Source organism: Indicator indicator, chromosome 6 (genome assembly GCF_027791375.1).
Source record: "Indicator indicator isolate 239-I01 chromosome 6, UM_Iind_1.1, whole genome shotgun sequence".
NCBI lineage: Eukaryota > Metazoa > Chordata > Aves > Piciformes > Indicatoridae > Indicator > Indicator indicator.
In genome coordinates, this window is record NC_072015.1 from 35,982,480 (window position 1) to 35,998,227 (window position 15,748).

A 15,748-nucleotide genomic window follows, 5' to 3' on the forward strand; every position below is an offset into this window, starting at 1 on the left:
AGCAACTGTTCAACTCGAGTTCATCTCATTGATGATTTATTTTTTTCCCTTTTGTTTTGTTTTCATTTTTTTAACTTTTTAAATCAGTATAGCCTGGGAAAAGGTATCAGCTTACCTGGGAAGCTCACCTAGAGCAAGGATACTTAGAAATGCCCCAAGAAATCATGTTATACTCAAAACTCTTCCATTTAAAAGCCTCAGGGGTGCAGGGAGCAGGAGATTTGGGGTTGGGGGAATGGCTCAGATGCGAATCCTGCACTTCAGTGAAGAAACTGGTTTTGAGCTAAAGGGAAAACAGGGTAGGAAGGTGCACGTATATAGCATAAGCTGACAGCGAGAGATCACACATGGGTGAAGAAGGAAAAGGAGTTGTGTTGGGTGCGAGCGAACGAGCCCCACACCGAGGGCTTGCTGCGATGACACCAGCCAGAAAGAAAGATGTACTGCAGAGACACTTACCTGTGCGGGAGTCAGTAAAGGTGGCACGAACACGGCATGGAAAACTGCTGCACACCAGAGGCAAGCGGATGACAGAAAACATTTGTGGAAGGGGTTTGGAGCCGCAGTGACTCAGGCGCTGGCGGGAGTACGGAGGGGTGACGCTGCCGGGACGGGGCAGGGCTGCTCGTCAGAGAAAGGCGCGGAGGCCACCGGGCCAAGCTGACAAGCTTCTTGCCGGCACCGAGGAGGGAGGAGTGTGACCCATCAGGGCTGCCCCTCCCCGCCTTCCGAGAGCAGCTGGGCTGCTGCAGCCGCCCTCGACTGGCCTCCTCCCGCCGACGGAGTCCCCTCCTCCCCGCTGCCTTCCCGGCGGCCGCCGAGCCGCCTCCGGCAAGGGTGTGCGCGGACGGCCAAGCTGCTCGGGGCTCGCCGGTGCTGCCCATGGGGGAGTGCGGAGTGCCGCCCCAGGTTCAGCTCTTCCTCCGCGCCTGCGAGCAGGGTGACTGCGAGACCGCCCGGCGCCTCCTGGGGCTGCCCGGCAGTGGCACCGCCGACCCGGCGGCCCCTTCCTCTTGCGGTACCGAGGAGATGGTGGCGGAGCCCTGCGGGGAACCGTCCGCCCCGCCCGCCCCCGCCGTGCCTGTGGACTGCACCGACGAGGCCGGCAACACTGGGCTGCAGTTCGCCGCGGCGGGGGGCCACGAGCAGCTGGTGCGGTTTCTGCTGCGGAAGGGGGCCTCGGTACAGAGCAGGAACCACTACGGATGGAGCCCACTCATGCAGGCGGCCAGGTAGGGGAGGGATCAAGAATCTGGGAGCCTCCGGCCGCCATCCCGCCTCGCCGCGGGCCACTGGCCTAGTCAGCGGCAGGGCGGTTACCGCGCCGACAGCAACCCCGGGGCGGGGAAGGGAGGGCCGCCGAGGTGGCTTAGTGGCCCTCCGTGCCCCGCCCCGGGACTGCCGCCGGCGTTCAGACTCTTCACCACGAAAATCTTCCTCCCAAGGCAGAGGGAGCGCGACCGGGAGCGCAGCGGGGTTCCAGGCGGGTCAGCGGGCGGGGAGGCGCCATGCTGTAGGCCGCGGGCTGTCGTCGCCGGTGTGGCAGCTTCTGCCGGGGGCATCAGAATGGTCACCTGGTACTTTTCCCGGGGGCGGGAGAGGAGAAGTAGTCGAGTTTAATTTTGGGTGGGTATTATGCTGGGGGAGTTAGGTTTCCTTTTTCGATATGAAGGATATGAATGCTATTTCTTTAGTTAAGACAGTGAAGAATCACAAAGGAAGCCTGGATGTGAAAACACTGCTCTTTCCTTCCTTGGAAATAATATAGGTGCACATCCTTAGTTAATAATTTCTGTCATGTATCTTATCTACCTGTTGAAAAGTCACTTGTGACATAAAACATACTAAAGCAAACAGAAATGATTCGTTTCACTTAGCTTTTCCGTATTTTCCTAAGTGGCTTGCTGGAGAATGTGGAAAATCATTACTGAGGGTTTTAATGACAAATCTGGGTGGTTTTCTGCATCAATGACGCTGTGCTTCGTGTAGCCCTCTGCTGGGTTGTGAGAGGTTCCCAATGCTAATCTTTACATGCAAGTACTCCTTGGGTTTACAGGCACTTTTTGCAAGCTTGGAGGGCAGTGCTTTCCTACGATAATTGAGAGGAGAAATGTGGTTTTGTTTTTTGTTTGATAACACAATAAAATAAAAGAATCTGTTTCAAAGTCAACATTTCTCTTTTCAATTAAAGCCCATAGAAAGTTCCCAAAGAATGAGTCACACAGCTGTTTCCCAGTAAGAACAAGGAAGACAGGGTTCAACAATTTTGTTATTTTATAAAGGTTTAAAAAAAAGGAAGAAGTTGCAGAAACATTCTTATTTCCACCCCCCTTAATTAAAACCATATGCTTATTCTCTAAAAACAATACACGTACATCACTAGAATCCTCTTACTATTTTAAAGAAATGCCTCACTGCCATTTGAAAAGTACTGTAGATACCACTGAAACCTGTGGAGAAAAAAGCATAAAGTGGAAGAGCATGTTTCTTTTTAAAGGATAACCAAAAAGGAAACCTAAGTGTTTGTACAGAGGTAGGCTTCAAACTGTGTACATATTTACAGGCATGGTTAGTCCTGTTGAAGCTGGACAGGAGCTAGCATATGCACAAAATTAATCATATGTGCAGGGACTGCAGGCACCACTGAGGTGACGCAGTGAGGTCTTCCAGGATAGACCTAGGGCCTAGCCTGGCCTTGGAGGCTTAATTTTGCAGCTGTGTACTTGCTGAAAGGAGATTAGGGAGTTTTCGTCTTATGTCTGCCGTTAGTGGTCAGTAGCATTCTTTGGGATTTCCTCAACTAACATCTGCTTTGCTGCAGTGTATGAAGGCTGCTATGTGCACAAGGGTGTAGTAATCATAGAATCATTTCAGTTTGAAAAGATCTTTAAGATCATCAAGTCCAACCGTTGATCTAACATCACCATGGCCATTAAACCATGTCCTGAAATGCAGCATCTGTGCATTTTTTTAATACCTCCAGGGACAGTGACTCCCACCACCTCCCTGGTCAGCGTGTTCCAATGCCTGTCCAATCTCAACCTCCCCTGGCACAACTTGAGGCCATTTCCTCTCAACTTGTCACTAGTTACTTGGGAGAAGAGACCAACACCTACCTCACTACAACCTCTTTTCAGGTAGTTGTAGAGAGAAATGAGGTCTCCCCTTAGCCTTCTTTTCTCCACACTTAGCAATGTGAGTTCCCTCAACCGCTTCTCCAGGCCCTTCACCAGCTTTGTTGCCCTTCTCTAGACCCACTCCAGCACCTCAATGTCCTTGTAATGAGCAGCTCAAAACAACTCAGTTTTCAAGGTGCAGCCTCGCCAGTGCTGAGTCCAGGGATACAATAACTTCCCTGCTTCAGTTGGCCACACTATTCCTGGTACAGACCAGAATGCTGTTGGCCTTCTTGGCCACCTGGGCACACTGCTGGCTTCTGTTCAGCTGGCTGTCAACCAGCATGCCCAGGTGCTTTCCTATTGGGCAGCTTTTCAGACACACTGCCCCAGGCTTGTAGTGTTGCATGGCGTTGTTGTGATCAAAGTGCAGGATATGGAACTTGGCCTTGTTAAGCCTCATACCACTCCCCTTGGCCCATTGATCCATCATGTGCAAATACCTCTGCAGAGCATCAATTCCCTCATCCAGATCATTGATAAAGATATTAAACAAGACTGGCCACAAAACTGAGCCCTGGGGAACACCACTAGTGACTGGTTGCCAACTGGATTTAGCTCTGTTACTCACAACTCTCTGGGCCTGGCGATCCAGCCAGATCTTTACACAGCGAAGCATCCACCTGTCCAAGGTGTGTGCAGCCAGCTTCTCCAGGAAGATGCTGTGGGAGACAGTGTCAAAGGCTTTACTAAAGTCCAGATAACACCCACATCCTTTCCCTCATTCACTAAGTGAAACCAGGAGGGACGTCAACAAAATCTCCACACTGGACTTCCGAAGGAGAGACTTCGGCTTATTTAAGGAACTAACTCGGAAGGTTCCTTGGGAAACAGCCCTTAAAAACAAAGGGGTCCAGGAAGGCTGGACCTACTTCAAGAAAGAACTCTTGAAGGCACAGGAATGGGCTGTCCCAATGTGCCAGAAGATGAGACGATGAGGGAAACAGACAGACTGGATGGGCAAGGAGCTTCTAAAGGAATTAAGGGAAAAAAAGAGGGCCTTTAGAAAAAAGGGGAGGTATCCCAGGAAGAGTTTAAGGACGTTGCTAGGTCTTGTAGGAAAAAAAATTAGAGAGGCAAAATCACATTTAGAACTTAGACTGGCCACTGCTGTAAAGGAGAATAAAAAATACTTCTATAAATATATTAAGGGCAAAAGAAGGGGCAAGAACAACCTCCACTCTTTATTGGATGAGGAGGGGAATATAGTAACAAAAGATGAGGAAAAGGTGGAGGTACTTAACACCTTCTTTGTCTCAATCTTCAATAGTGGGACAGGCTGTCTTCAGGACAACTGGCCTCCTGAACTGGCAGATGGAGCCAGGGACCAGTATAGTCCCCCTGTAATCCAGGAGGAAGCAGTAAGGGACCTGCTTAGCCACTTGGATCCTCACAAGTCCATGGGACCAGATGGGATCCATCCTAGGGTGCTGAGAGAACTGGCAGATGGGCTCGCCAAGCCGCTCTCCATCATTTATCAGCAGTCCTGGCTCACTGGTGAGGTCCCTGATGATTGGAAGCTGGCCAATGTGATGCCCATCCACAAGAAGGGCTGGAAGGAGGAACCAGCAAATTACAGCCCTGTCAGCCTGACCTCAGTGCCAGGCAAGGTTATGGAACAGGTCATCTTGAGTGAAATCACACAGAATCTACAAGATGGTCAGGGGATCATGCCCAGCCAGCATGGATTTAGGAGGGGCAGGTCCTGCACAACCAACCTAATCTCCTTTTACCATGAGGTTACCCTCCTGGTGAATGCGGGGAAGGCTGTGGATGTAGTCTACCTAGTCTGACTTGAGCAAAGCCTTTGACACTGTCTGCCATAACAAGCTCCTGGCAAAGCTGGCAGCTCGTGGCTTGGACAGATTCACTCTGAAATGGGCCAAGAATTGGCTGGAGGGCTGGGCCCAGAGAGTGGTGGTGAATGGTGCCGCATCCAGTTGGCAGCCAGTCACTAGTGGTGTCCCCCAGGGATCAGTGCTGGGCCCCATCCTGTTCAATATCTTTATTGATGATCTGGATGAGAGGATTGAGTTTGTCGCCATAAGTTTGCAGATGACACCAAGTTAGGAGCAGATGTTGATCTGTTGGAGGGTAGGAGGGACCTGCAGAGGGACCTTGACAGGCTGGATGGGTGAGCAGAGGCCAATGGGATGAGATGTAACAAGGCTAAGTGCAGGGTTCTACACTTTGGCCACAATAACGCCAAGCAGTGCTGGGGTCAGAGTGGCTGGAGAGCAGGGACCTGAGGGTGCTGGTTGATAGTAGGCTGAACAGGAGCCAGCAGTGTGCCCAGGTGGCAGGAGAGCCAATGGCATCCTGGCCTGTATCAGGAGTAGTGTAGCCAGCAGGAGCAGGGAAGTTATTCTTCCCCAGTACTCAGCACTGGTCAGGCCACACCTTGAGTACTGTGTCCAGTTCTGGGCCCCTCGGTTCAAGAGAGATGTTGAGGTACTGGAACATGTCCAGAGAAGGGCGATGAAGCTGGTGAGGGGCCTGGAACACAAACTCTATGAGGAGAGGCTGAGAGGGCTGGGGTTGTTTAGCATGGAGAAGAGGAGGCTCAGGGGTGACTTCATTGCTGTCCACAACTACCTGAAGGGAGGTTGTAGCCAGGTGGGGGTTGGTCTCTTCTCCCATGCAACCAGCAGCAGAAGGAGGGGACACAGTCTCAAGTTGTGCCAGGGGAGGTACAGGCTGGATGTTTGGAGGAAGTTCTTCACAGAGAGAGTGATTGCCCATTGGAATGTGCTGCCCAGGGAGGTGGTGGAGTCACCGTCCCTGGAGATGTTCAAAAAAAGACTGGATGAGGCATTTAGTGCTATGGTCTAATTGATTGGCTAGGCCTGGGTGATGGCTTGGACTGGATGATCTTGGAGGTCTCTTCCAACCTGGTTGGTTCTATGATTCTAAGTGGGTCCTGTTGTCGTAGAAGGAAATCAGGTTCATGAAGCATGACCTGTCTTTCATGAACCCCTGCTGTCTGAGCCTGGTCACCTGGTTGCTGTGCACATGCTTCATAGTCACACTAAAGATGATCTGCTCCATAACCTTCCCTGGCACAAAGGTCAGACTGACAGGTTTGTATTGACATACCTGCAAACAGACTGGCATTGATTCTTGTGTGTGATACAGGCCTGGAAACAAAAGGATTAAAGTCACCCTCTCATTCATGGAAATGACATATCGATGCCATGCTGTTAAAAATGAACCTAGCACACTGCTGTTTTGCCCAGATCATCCTCTTAAATAAGTGGCTCTTTTATGAGCATGGTTACTGGTTCATGTGAAATGATTTAGTTTACAGTCTGCAGCTGCTGATTTCTCCCCTCCAGTAAGGTGACCACTGTTGCATTACGTGACACATATGTGATCCCACATAGTGTATTAGTCAATAGGCCAATTTGGTAACAAAGGTTTTTCATCTCCAGAGTATGTTGATTTCCTTTGAGAAGCCTTTGCTATCCAAGGTGGTAATTCTCCTCTTTTGCTTTCTTCTCAAGGTTTGGACATATAAGCGTGGCTCACATTTTGCTGGAGAATGGTGCTGATCTCAATGCACAGAATAAGTTAGGAGCCAGTGTCCTCACAATGGCCTCCAGAGGTGGCCATGTCAGTATGGTGAAATTGTTGCTGGAATCTGGAGCTTTTGTAGACAACTATGACCATTTTAGTACAAGTGTACTCAACAGCAGCAGAGACGACCTTCCTGATATTACTCCGCTAATGGCAGCTGCTCAGCATGGACATGAGGCAGTGGTACATCTGTTACTAGACTGGGGAGCTGATTGTAATTACACTGTGAAGACTATGGGCTGGAGTCCTTTAATGCTGGCAGCTGTTAGTGGAAAGGTGAGCTTGGCACAGCAGCTCATGGAGAAAGGTGCTAATCCTGACCATCTGAACGTACTACATAAAACGCCTTTTGAAATCTCTGTTGGCTTCAAACACAAAGACATGAAGGACTACCTGGAATCTCTCACAACAATCAGACCCCAGGCAGGTATGGAGCATTAGTTTTGCATTTCCCTTTCTTGAAATTTTGGTTGCATATTTAGAAATTGAAAGGGTTATTTTGTATGTATATGTTGCTCTTCGTAATTTTTAACAAGTCTTCTTTGAAAATGTTGGAGTAGGTACACATACCTTGGGTGAGGCAGGAGTGCCCAACTTCTGCAACTTGCTTCATGTTAGCTTGATGAGATTCCTGTTGTGCCAGAAAAATTGTGTGGAGCATTTTAAAATGTTTCAATGTTTTGCTTTTAAAACACATGGTCCAGGTGCTCCTTTAGGAAGAAAGTTACAAAGGTCTGCTTAAAGTAGAACTAAAGGAGGGACATAAAAAGCCAGAATAGGATATAAAAGAAAGGATATTGCAGACTCAAAAGAAAACCTAAAATATGTGAAATCTAGAACACCTGCCTTGGAAGGAGCAACTGAAGAAGTTCAATCTGCCTTGTTTCATGAGGAGGTGGTTAAGAGGTGTGAGTAATAAAGTTTCCACATTAAGGACAGGAACTCCAGTACCTGAGGGCCTTTTCTATATGGCAGCAAACTGTGAATTTAAAGTTAGAAGAATTTGAATGGGAAATAAAGACACTATGTTTTGCAGTTAAGTTTAGACCTGGAGTGACTTAGCAGAGATGTGCAGTCTCTGACAGTTGCAATCAAGGTTAAATACCTTTCTAAAACTCATCATCAGACTGCCTTCACTGGGTGTTGCATACAAGACTTGTGGCATGCAGAAAATCAGTTGAGGTTAACCTGCTGTTTTTTCTTACCACTCTCTGAATATATGAAACCTTCTCATAGGCTTTGATAGTGGACTCTATTCTAAGAAAGCCAACTATTACTGTGGATGAATAGCAAGTCAGCATGTCCCCTACTTTTCTGTTCCTTGCAGGAGGGGGAAAATGCCTAATTACCTTCAGGATTTTATAATTTTTTTGTGAAGCCTCCTCCATGTTTTATCCTTATCTTACATAGTGTCAGGAGTTTCAGAGTACCTTGAAGGCATATCAAAGGAGCAATCTTTCACTGAGAACATTAAAATTTGTAATAACTGCAGTTCTTGGTATGGAGATGGTGATCTGGGAGATGAAGGACATCTATTAATGCACAAATAGCAAGCTGTGTAGTTAAATCATCACTCTTGTTTTTGTGACCTTTACAAATTAACCCGTCCATACTCAAGAGGAAAAAATGGGACAGCCTGTAAAACTTTTGAGTCAGCTTTCAAAATAATCTTGTACTATTTATGTGTTTGCTGTTGTAAAGAGGATTGCATTAAACCACAAAACCATGCTGTGGTTTTTTAATTGATATTTTAGCCTTCCAGGCAGGAAACACGAGAGTTTCCACACACAATTTCCTGATAGAGAAAGGAAGTTAAAAGGCAAAAGGCTATACTGTTGCTTTATTATAGTTTGTAGCTTTAGGTCTGCACAGAGAAATGATTCATCCTCCCTGAAGAGGATAAAATAGTTGCTAGTGCTTTCTGTGTTCATATTTAAGAACGTGTTTTACAGTACCTTTATATAATTGCTTTGTAAAATGATTGCTAATAGAAATATTTATTTCTTCCAGATTCAGAAAAGAGGCAACCTGATGTCTTTCATGCTTTGAAACTGGGTAAGTGCTGACAGGATTCTTCTACCATGTCTGGTTCTCATAATTTCAGAACATGTTTGTTTGCTAACACGTGAAACTAAGATTTGTTCCAAATTTTTTTTCCAATTTAAAAATCCCATTTATTTCTGTAATTTGTTATTTTCTTGTTTATTTAGTTTTTTTTACATTCCAATATGAGAAAAATCTTTATGAATTCCTGATTGTGCTTGCCATGCCAAAGTAGTGTGATATAATAGTTCCAGTTACTCCAAGGCCATTCTAATTTAATAAACTTTTTTTTCCCTTCCTCATAAACTTGAAATATGACAGGCAAAGTGATAATCAGTGCAAAAAAAAAAATGCTGACCTCTGCTTTGTATGAGTATTGTAATTGCTTTTTAAAGTTCCCTCAAGAAAAGTAAAGAAAAGTTGCTGATGGATCTATTTTAATGCAGGTTGTTTGTTTTGTGTTGTGTTTTTTTGTTGTGTTGTGTGTGTTTGTTTGTTTTTTTGTTTGTTTGCTTTTTTGTTTTTCCCCAAATGTTGGAAGATGTCATTCACATGTGAAATTAAATCTTATGTCCAGTGAAATCATGGGAGGTGTCTTGGGAAACCTAAGGGGAGCGTGTTCTCCAGTGAGCTTGTCCTTACGTGGGACAAGTTGATTTTTGATGTTTTAATTCCACTAAATGTAGACCAGTGTCAGCAAATCAAAAGACATATTAATTCAGTGACTAAGAAGTTCTTTGTTGCTCATGTAGATTATGTTTTATCACTGTGTTTCAGGAAACTTTCAGCTGGTTAAAGCTATTGTTGATGAAGACCTAAGTCAGGTCAATATCACTAATGTTGATGGTGCATCTCCCTTGATGATTGCAGCTGTAACTGGACAGCTGCCCCTTGTTCAGCTCCTGGTTGAGAAAAATGCTGATATTGACAAACAGGATAATGTTCATGGCTGGACAGCACTAATGCAGGCCACATATCATGGGTAAGATATATGTTGTCTTTGGGTCTAGCAGTAAAGAAGTTTCATTTTTCCTGTATTAAAGAGAAAAAAAATCTTTTTGATAGTGACTCTGGAAGCACAGGGGCTGATACAAGAATTTGAGTGATGAGCTGGGCTGCTGGCATGTCCCCATGCTGGTACTGAGACACTCCTCTTGCCCCTGGAAGCAGAGTGTATCTGATTGCTGCCTGTGTTGTGATGATACAAAACTGGGGAGGGTGTCTGACACACTGGAAGGTTGTGCTGCCATCCACTGATACCTAGACAGGTTGGAGAGCTGGGCAAAGGTGAACCTCATAAGTTCAATAGGGACAAATGCAAAGTCCTGCATCTGGGGAGCAATAATACCAGACACCAGTACAGACCAGGGGTCATCCTGCTGGAAAGCAACTCCATGGAGGAATACCTTGGAGTCCTTGTGGACAGGAAGTTACCCATGGGGCAACAGCGTGCCCTTGTGGCCAAGAGGGCCAGTGCCATCCTGGGGTAGATTAAGAAAAGTGTGTCCAGGAGGTCTAGGGAGGTCTGCCCTGGTGAGACCACATCCAGTGGCCACTTGTGGACTCCCCAGTTCAAGAGAGCAGGGGTCTGCTGGAGAGCATCCAATGGAGAGCCACAAGGATGACTGTGGGACTTGGAACATCTCCAAAGAAAGATTGAGAGACCTGGGGCTGTTTAGTTTTGAGAAGAGAAGGCTGAGAGGGGATCTTACTAGCATCTGTACTTGAGGAGTGGGTGTCAAGATGAAGGTGCCAGTCTCCTTTTGGTGGTGCCCAGTGCTGGGACAAGGAACAGTGGGCACAAGCTAGAACACAGGAGGTTCCGTCTCAACACAAGGAGACACTTCTTTACAATGAGGGTGATGAAGCATTGGAACAGGCTCCCCATAGAGGTTGTGGAGTCTCCTCTGGATGCCTTTCTGTGTGGCCTGCCCTAAGTGATCTTGCTTTGACAGGGGGGTCAGGCTCGATGATCTCTAGAGGTCCCTTCCAACCCTTAACATTCTGTGATTCTGTGAGATACTGCCCTTTTGAGTTTCCTGGAGGACTGTGTTATGAAAATTCCCTTCCTGATTATATGAATCAGTCTTTCTGACATAAGCAGTTGTTAATACAGTGTCAATGTTTGAGGTAGTGGCATTTTATTGAAAGCTTTGGTATTGTTCATGCTTAAGTAAAACCAACTAAGACCGTGGCTCAGTGGAAGGACATCCAAGTCCTGGAGGTAAGGACTTGGCTTCTTAGAAACTTAGAGGCATCCATGAAGGATAAAAGATAGCCCTAGTCAACCAGGATAATGTCAACATCATAGCCCCTCCAACACCTTTTTTGTAAACCCTCCCAGTGTTGTCTGGCAGCTTCAGTGTTAGAGTTTGCAGTCACCTCTTGCTACAGAAAAGCAGTTTTACTCTGTTGCTTATGCACATTACTTTGTTTTTACCAGGTCAGTCTCTGCTCAAGTGGATTTTTGTGTTAAATACATTTTCTGTAGCTTTGTTTTCTGTTCACTTACTGGTAGGCTGAATTACAGTATTGCTTTTAGCTCACATGGCAAGTCTTGCTTATTTATTCAGGTGCATGAGGGGGAAAGTGGGAGAGGGGGTAAAGGGAATGGGATGGTGCTTTCCTTTTATACAACTAGCTTTTATGAGCTTTTGTTGGAAAGTGTTTGTGTTGGTTGTTACTTAATGCTGATTGGTTCTGCATTTTAAACACCTCAAGGATGTGACAATGTTCCTTCTCAATTACAGAATTTATATTTCTAATTAAGTGAAGTACTGTTTGGAGTTTATAAGTTGTCTTCAGTCAGTCTGGCTTTTCTGTATGCAATTTCTTACCTGTTCTGCATATGAAGTTGTGTTAAAATATTACTGATGGCAAATGATGACTACTCTCCTGACTTTGCCTTTCTGTCTGCTTTTTTGCCCTGGGCTTTCATTGGGAAAGTGTTTGTCAACAAATTCTAGAGTCAGTTCCAAAGAGTCAGCCTCAGCAACTAACTGTTCAAATTACATTTTTTTTAGGGTGGCATTCTGAGTGTTGATTAGTGTAATTAATAGTGAGTAAAGAGTGACTGACAAAGGAATTGGTGGGAGCTTCTGAATGTCTTGTGAACAAATTTCAGATTTGATTAACTACAGGAAAAGGAAAACTCTGATCTCTGATTGAGGAGCAATGGTATAAAAGAATGAAAATGGAACATTAGGGGTTTATTTTATTTTAAACATGAGCAATGCCTTTTTTTTTCTTCCCATAAAGAAATAAAGATGTTGTGAAGTATTTGTTAAATCAAGGAGCTGATGTCAATCTTCGTGCAAAAAATGGATATACAGCTTTTGACCTGATAATGCTGCTGAATGATCCAGGTATGTTATTTCAAAGAGCACTGAGGAAATGTACCAGGTAAACATATAAACATCTGTTTCCCATTTAGAAAATACATTAAAGTTCATAGGAAGTATCCTCTGTGGTCTGGACTGGACCAAGAAAGGGTAATGCCTGAAAATGGTGAGTTTTGAATTATTTAATTAGATGAGTAGACACTCATCTATGGGGTAACAGATTTTACGTATTCCTCTTGCCTTCGTTTGTGAAAATGCTCCAACATTTTTGGTGTCACCAGAGCTAGCTCGGTGGCATTTGACTGTGGTGGCCCAGCTATTCTGTAGTGTCCTTAGCACAGATCTGTGAGCTGGAGCTAGCAAACAGCAGTAAAGGGACAGGACAGAATGCAGTCAGAGAAAAACCAGTGAACTCCTGGCTGCACCTGCCACTACATCTGTAAAGGCTGAGAATAAGGCACACTGCAGGGTTCTGATTGTTTCTGTAGGACTGCTTTAGAACAAAGCAGCATGTTTTGGGGACACTTCAATGAAACACATTTAGTTTTTGTTGTAGTTTGTTTAGCCTGTATAATTTGTTGTTGTTAACCTTTCATGGTACCAGAATTGGCTTTATCTGAATCAGAAAAAACACTACTTTTGATTAAATTAATGTTTATTTTTTCTCTATTTACTCTTCATTGCTGCTAGTAAATACCTTTCCTTTGACAAAAGTAGATCACTAATAATACGAAATCTTAAATAGTGAATTATTTTATAACTAACTTCTTGTATGTCTTACTTCTCTCTTTATATATACGAATGTAGGTCAGTTTTGTCCACCCTTCCAAAAGTTTCCTGACTTCTTTATAAAACAGAGATTTACAGAGGGATTTTTCCCCTCTCCTATCCTGATCTCATGCTTGTTCTTTTCCTCTTCCTCGTCTCTTTTTCCTTACTTTTTTGTCCATCTTTTTTTCTTACCATGTCTTTACAGTCCCTTCATTGTCCAGGCTGAGCATCTCCTTTCTCTTTGGGATTTAATTTCAAGCTTCTTTTCTGCAACCTGCACTTGAAGAAAGAATATTAATTTTTCTCTACTCTCTTCTGTGTCAGGTGAGAAAAGGGAGCATCACAATAGTTTCTTAAACCCCTACAAAGTGGAGGAAGAAGTTCACCTGCTCACATGCATGCTTATTTGTATTGATAAATACCTTTAGAGAGGTGATGGTAAGCCTGCAGCCTGCTGTGTGGGGAGAAGGTGTGGGAAACCTAGGGCAAGAAAGAAGGTTTGGGGGATTCATCTGCCTTGTGATCAACTACTACTTACATGGGATTTATAGGTAAAGTGTCAGCATATCAGTCATAATTTTGGAAAGCAAAGCAGACTGAACATTATCTTAACTTTGTTTTCTTGTAGACACAGAGCTTGTACGGTTACTGGCATCAGCATGCATGCAAGTAGACAAAGACAAGAATAAACTGAACACCAGATCGTCTTTGCCTTGTTCCAGAAGTAGACAATCCTTAAATGTCCCAGTGTTGCCAGATGATAAAGGAGGTCTAAAGGTAACTATGTTAATTCTCAATAAATAACCAGTGCATCGTTTCCTGCGATATATGAAGCAGAAAAAGTGATTTCTAAGAAGTACTTTGGGTCTAATAGGTAACTGGGTTTTTTGAGGGTTTGTCTGTTCTGGGTTCCTCACGGACCTCCTGGTGAAATGTAGAATATGTTCAGTTTTATTTTTGTCAGATGGTAGGACAAAGGGAAGACTTTTGAGGAGGAGTTTGCATCAAAGCATTTCAGTGCATAGAAATAGATCTCCTAAGTAGCAGAAGGCACCATGTTTATCAGTTTGGAACTATATTTCCATTATGATCTTAATTTTAAATATGCCTTTAAAATCCATGTGTACTTCAGTTTTAGCAAACTGGTTTTATACTCATTGCTTTTTTTTTTTTTACTGTTGTGAAAGTTTTTTTTATTTGGAGTGGATGTGTTATGGGGCTATGGCTTGCATCTCCTATCAGTCAGAAACTGCCTATTTATGTCTCTGTTTTATGTAGAAATTGCAGCAGTAGTTCCTTAATTTTGCTTTTATGTTAGTTAATAGACTCCAGAAGAAGGAAGGATGTACGAAGGAGTTCTAGTTGAAAGTACACCTGGTGTGGGACAGCCCAAGAGACAAAGAGGCTACCTCTCTTGTCTCCCTCTAGCACAGAGGATAGACTTCATTAGTAAAAATTTTTTCATGGAAAGAGTGGTCAGCCATTGGAATGTGCTGCCCAGAGAGGTGGTTAAGTCACCAACCCTGCATGTGGTTATAGGTTGTTTGGATGTGGTGCTTGGGGTTATTGTTTAGAGTTGAACCTTGCAGAGTAGGGTTATTGGTTGGACTTGGTGATCCTGAGGGATTTTTTCATATGTGGAGGATCATCAAACTCCAGTCTCTCTGTACCAGCATGGGAAGAGCGTGCAGAAGTGAGGGACGTCTCCTGGGTTTTGTAGGAGCAGTGCTTCCATATGGACAACAGCTTTGTGCTGAGCCAGGACTGTAAACCAAAGATAGTGTCTCAGTCAATACATGCATTTTCTATCTAGACCATTGCAAATGGCAGAATGTGGGGTCTACACAATCATGGAAGTATAAAAAATGGGAGGGAATTTGAGAGGCTCACTTGCTTTTATGTAAAGAGACAGCATGAACATACCAAAAACATCCTTGAAGGAAGTTTGTGAGTTTCTGGTCTTTCTTCACTGCGGTGAGGATGATCCCATGGTCCCATCATCTCTGTCAGCCCCCTGTTCCGTTGCCTGTTGCTTCTTGTGGTCAATTTTTTTCCCTCTGATCTATATCTCTCTTCACTGCATATTAACTTGATTGATTCTTGTTCAGTGGCCACCTTAATTTTCGTAAGAACTAGATGAATACTTAAGGAACTATCATATTCTCTTCAGTTTATTTTCTTTTCTAAACAAAAATAATACATTTGAATTTTCTTGTTGTGCAGGTTATGTTTCCTAGCCTTTGTACTGTTTCTGACTTGTCTGTCTGCTAAGGTTAGAGATCCAAAATGAGTCCAGGAGTCTCAGAATTGCATCCCAAACCTATTTGCACAGTTGTGTGTTTCATGCTGTTATCAGTGAAATTCACCTTTTTTTGCTGCAGTAAGACACTGTGCATCTATACTTAGTATGTGGTATGTTATGCCTCGGATTTTCTTTTTTCTTTAGTATAGCTGCTTTGCTACTTAATTCCTTTTGCTGTACACTGGATTTCTTCTTATTCCATGCTAGCTTGACTCCTACTGAATAATGACAATTTTTCAGTGTTCAGAGTATCTTCTAAGGTGCTCACAGAACTATCTGGACAGATGTCTTCCACCAACTGTACAAAATATAACATATTTCATTGGTGCTGTTGCTAATAAGCATTTCCAAATTTCTGTCTCACTCCACAGAGTATGTCTTCTTTCCCAATTTGAGATCAGATTGTTGGTAATCTGTTTCTCAATATGCTTTTTGGCAATGATACTTCCTGTATATTAATTTTACTCGAAGCATATTTTCCTCAGTCATTTGATTATTGTTACATGGAATGGCAATAAAAGCTTTATTAAAGTCAAGCT

The 15,748-nt window shown here is 44.2% G+C and overlaps 1 protein-coding gene across 1 annotated transcript in view; it reads left to right on the forward strand.

Annotated features, from left to right (window-relative positions):
• Window positions 1–882: 882 nt before the first annotated feature.
• Window positions 883–15,748, forward strand: part of ANKS6 (ankyrin repeat and sterile alpha motif domain containing 6) — a 40,788-nt gene continuing 25,922 nt past the window's right edge. Inside the window, exons 1-6 of the mRNA XM_054381838.1 lie at window positions 883–1,232; window positions 6,680–7,179; window positions 8,763–8,807; window positions 9,573–9,777; window positions 12,054–12,160; window positions 13,536–13,684. Of these exons, the coding sequence (XP_054237813.1) occupies window positions 883–1,232; window positions 6,680–7,179; window positions 8,763–8,807; window positions 9,573–9,777; window positions 12,054–12,160; window positions 13,536–13,684 (1,356 nt within the window). The remainder of the gene's footprint in view (window positions 1,233–6,679; window positions 7,180–8,762; window positions 8,808–9,572; window positions 9,778–12,053; window positions 12,161–13,535; window positions 13,685–15,748) is intronic.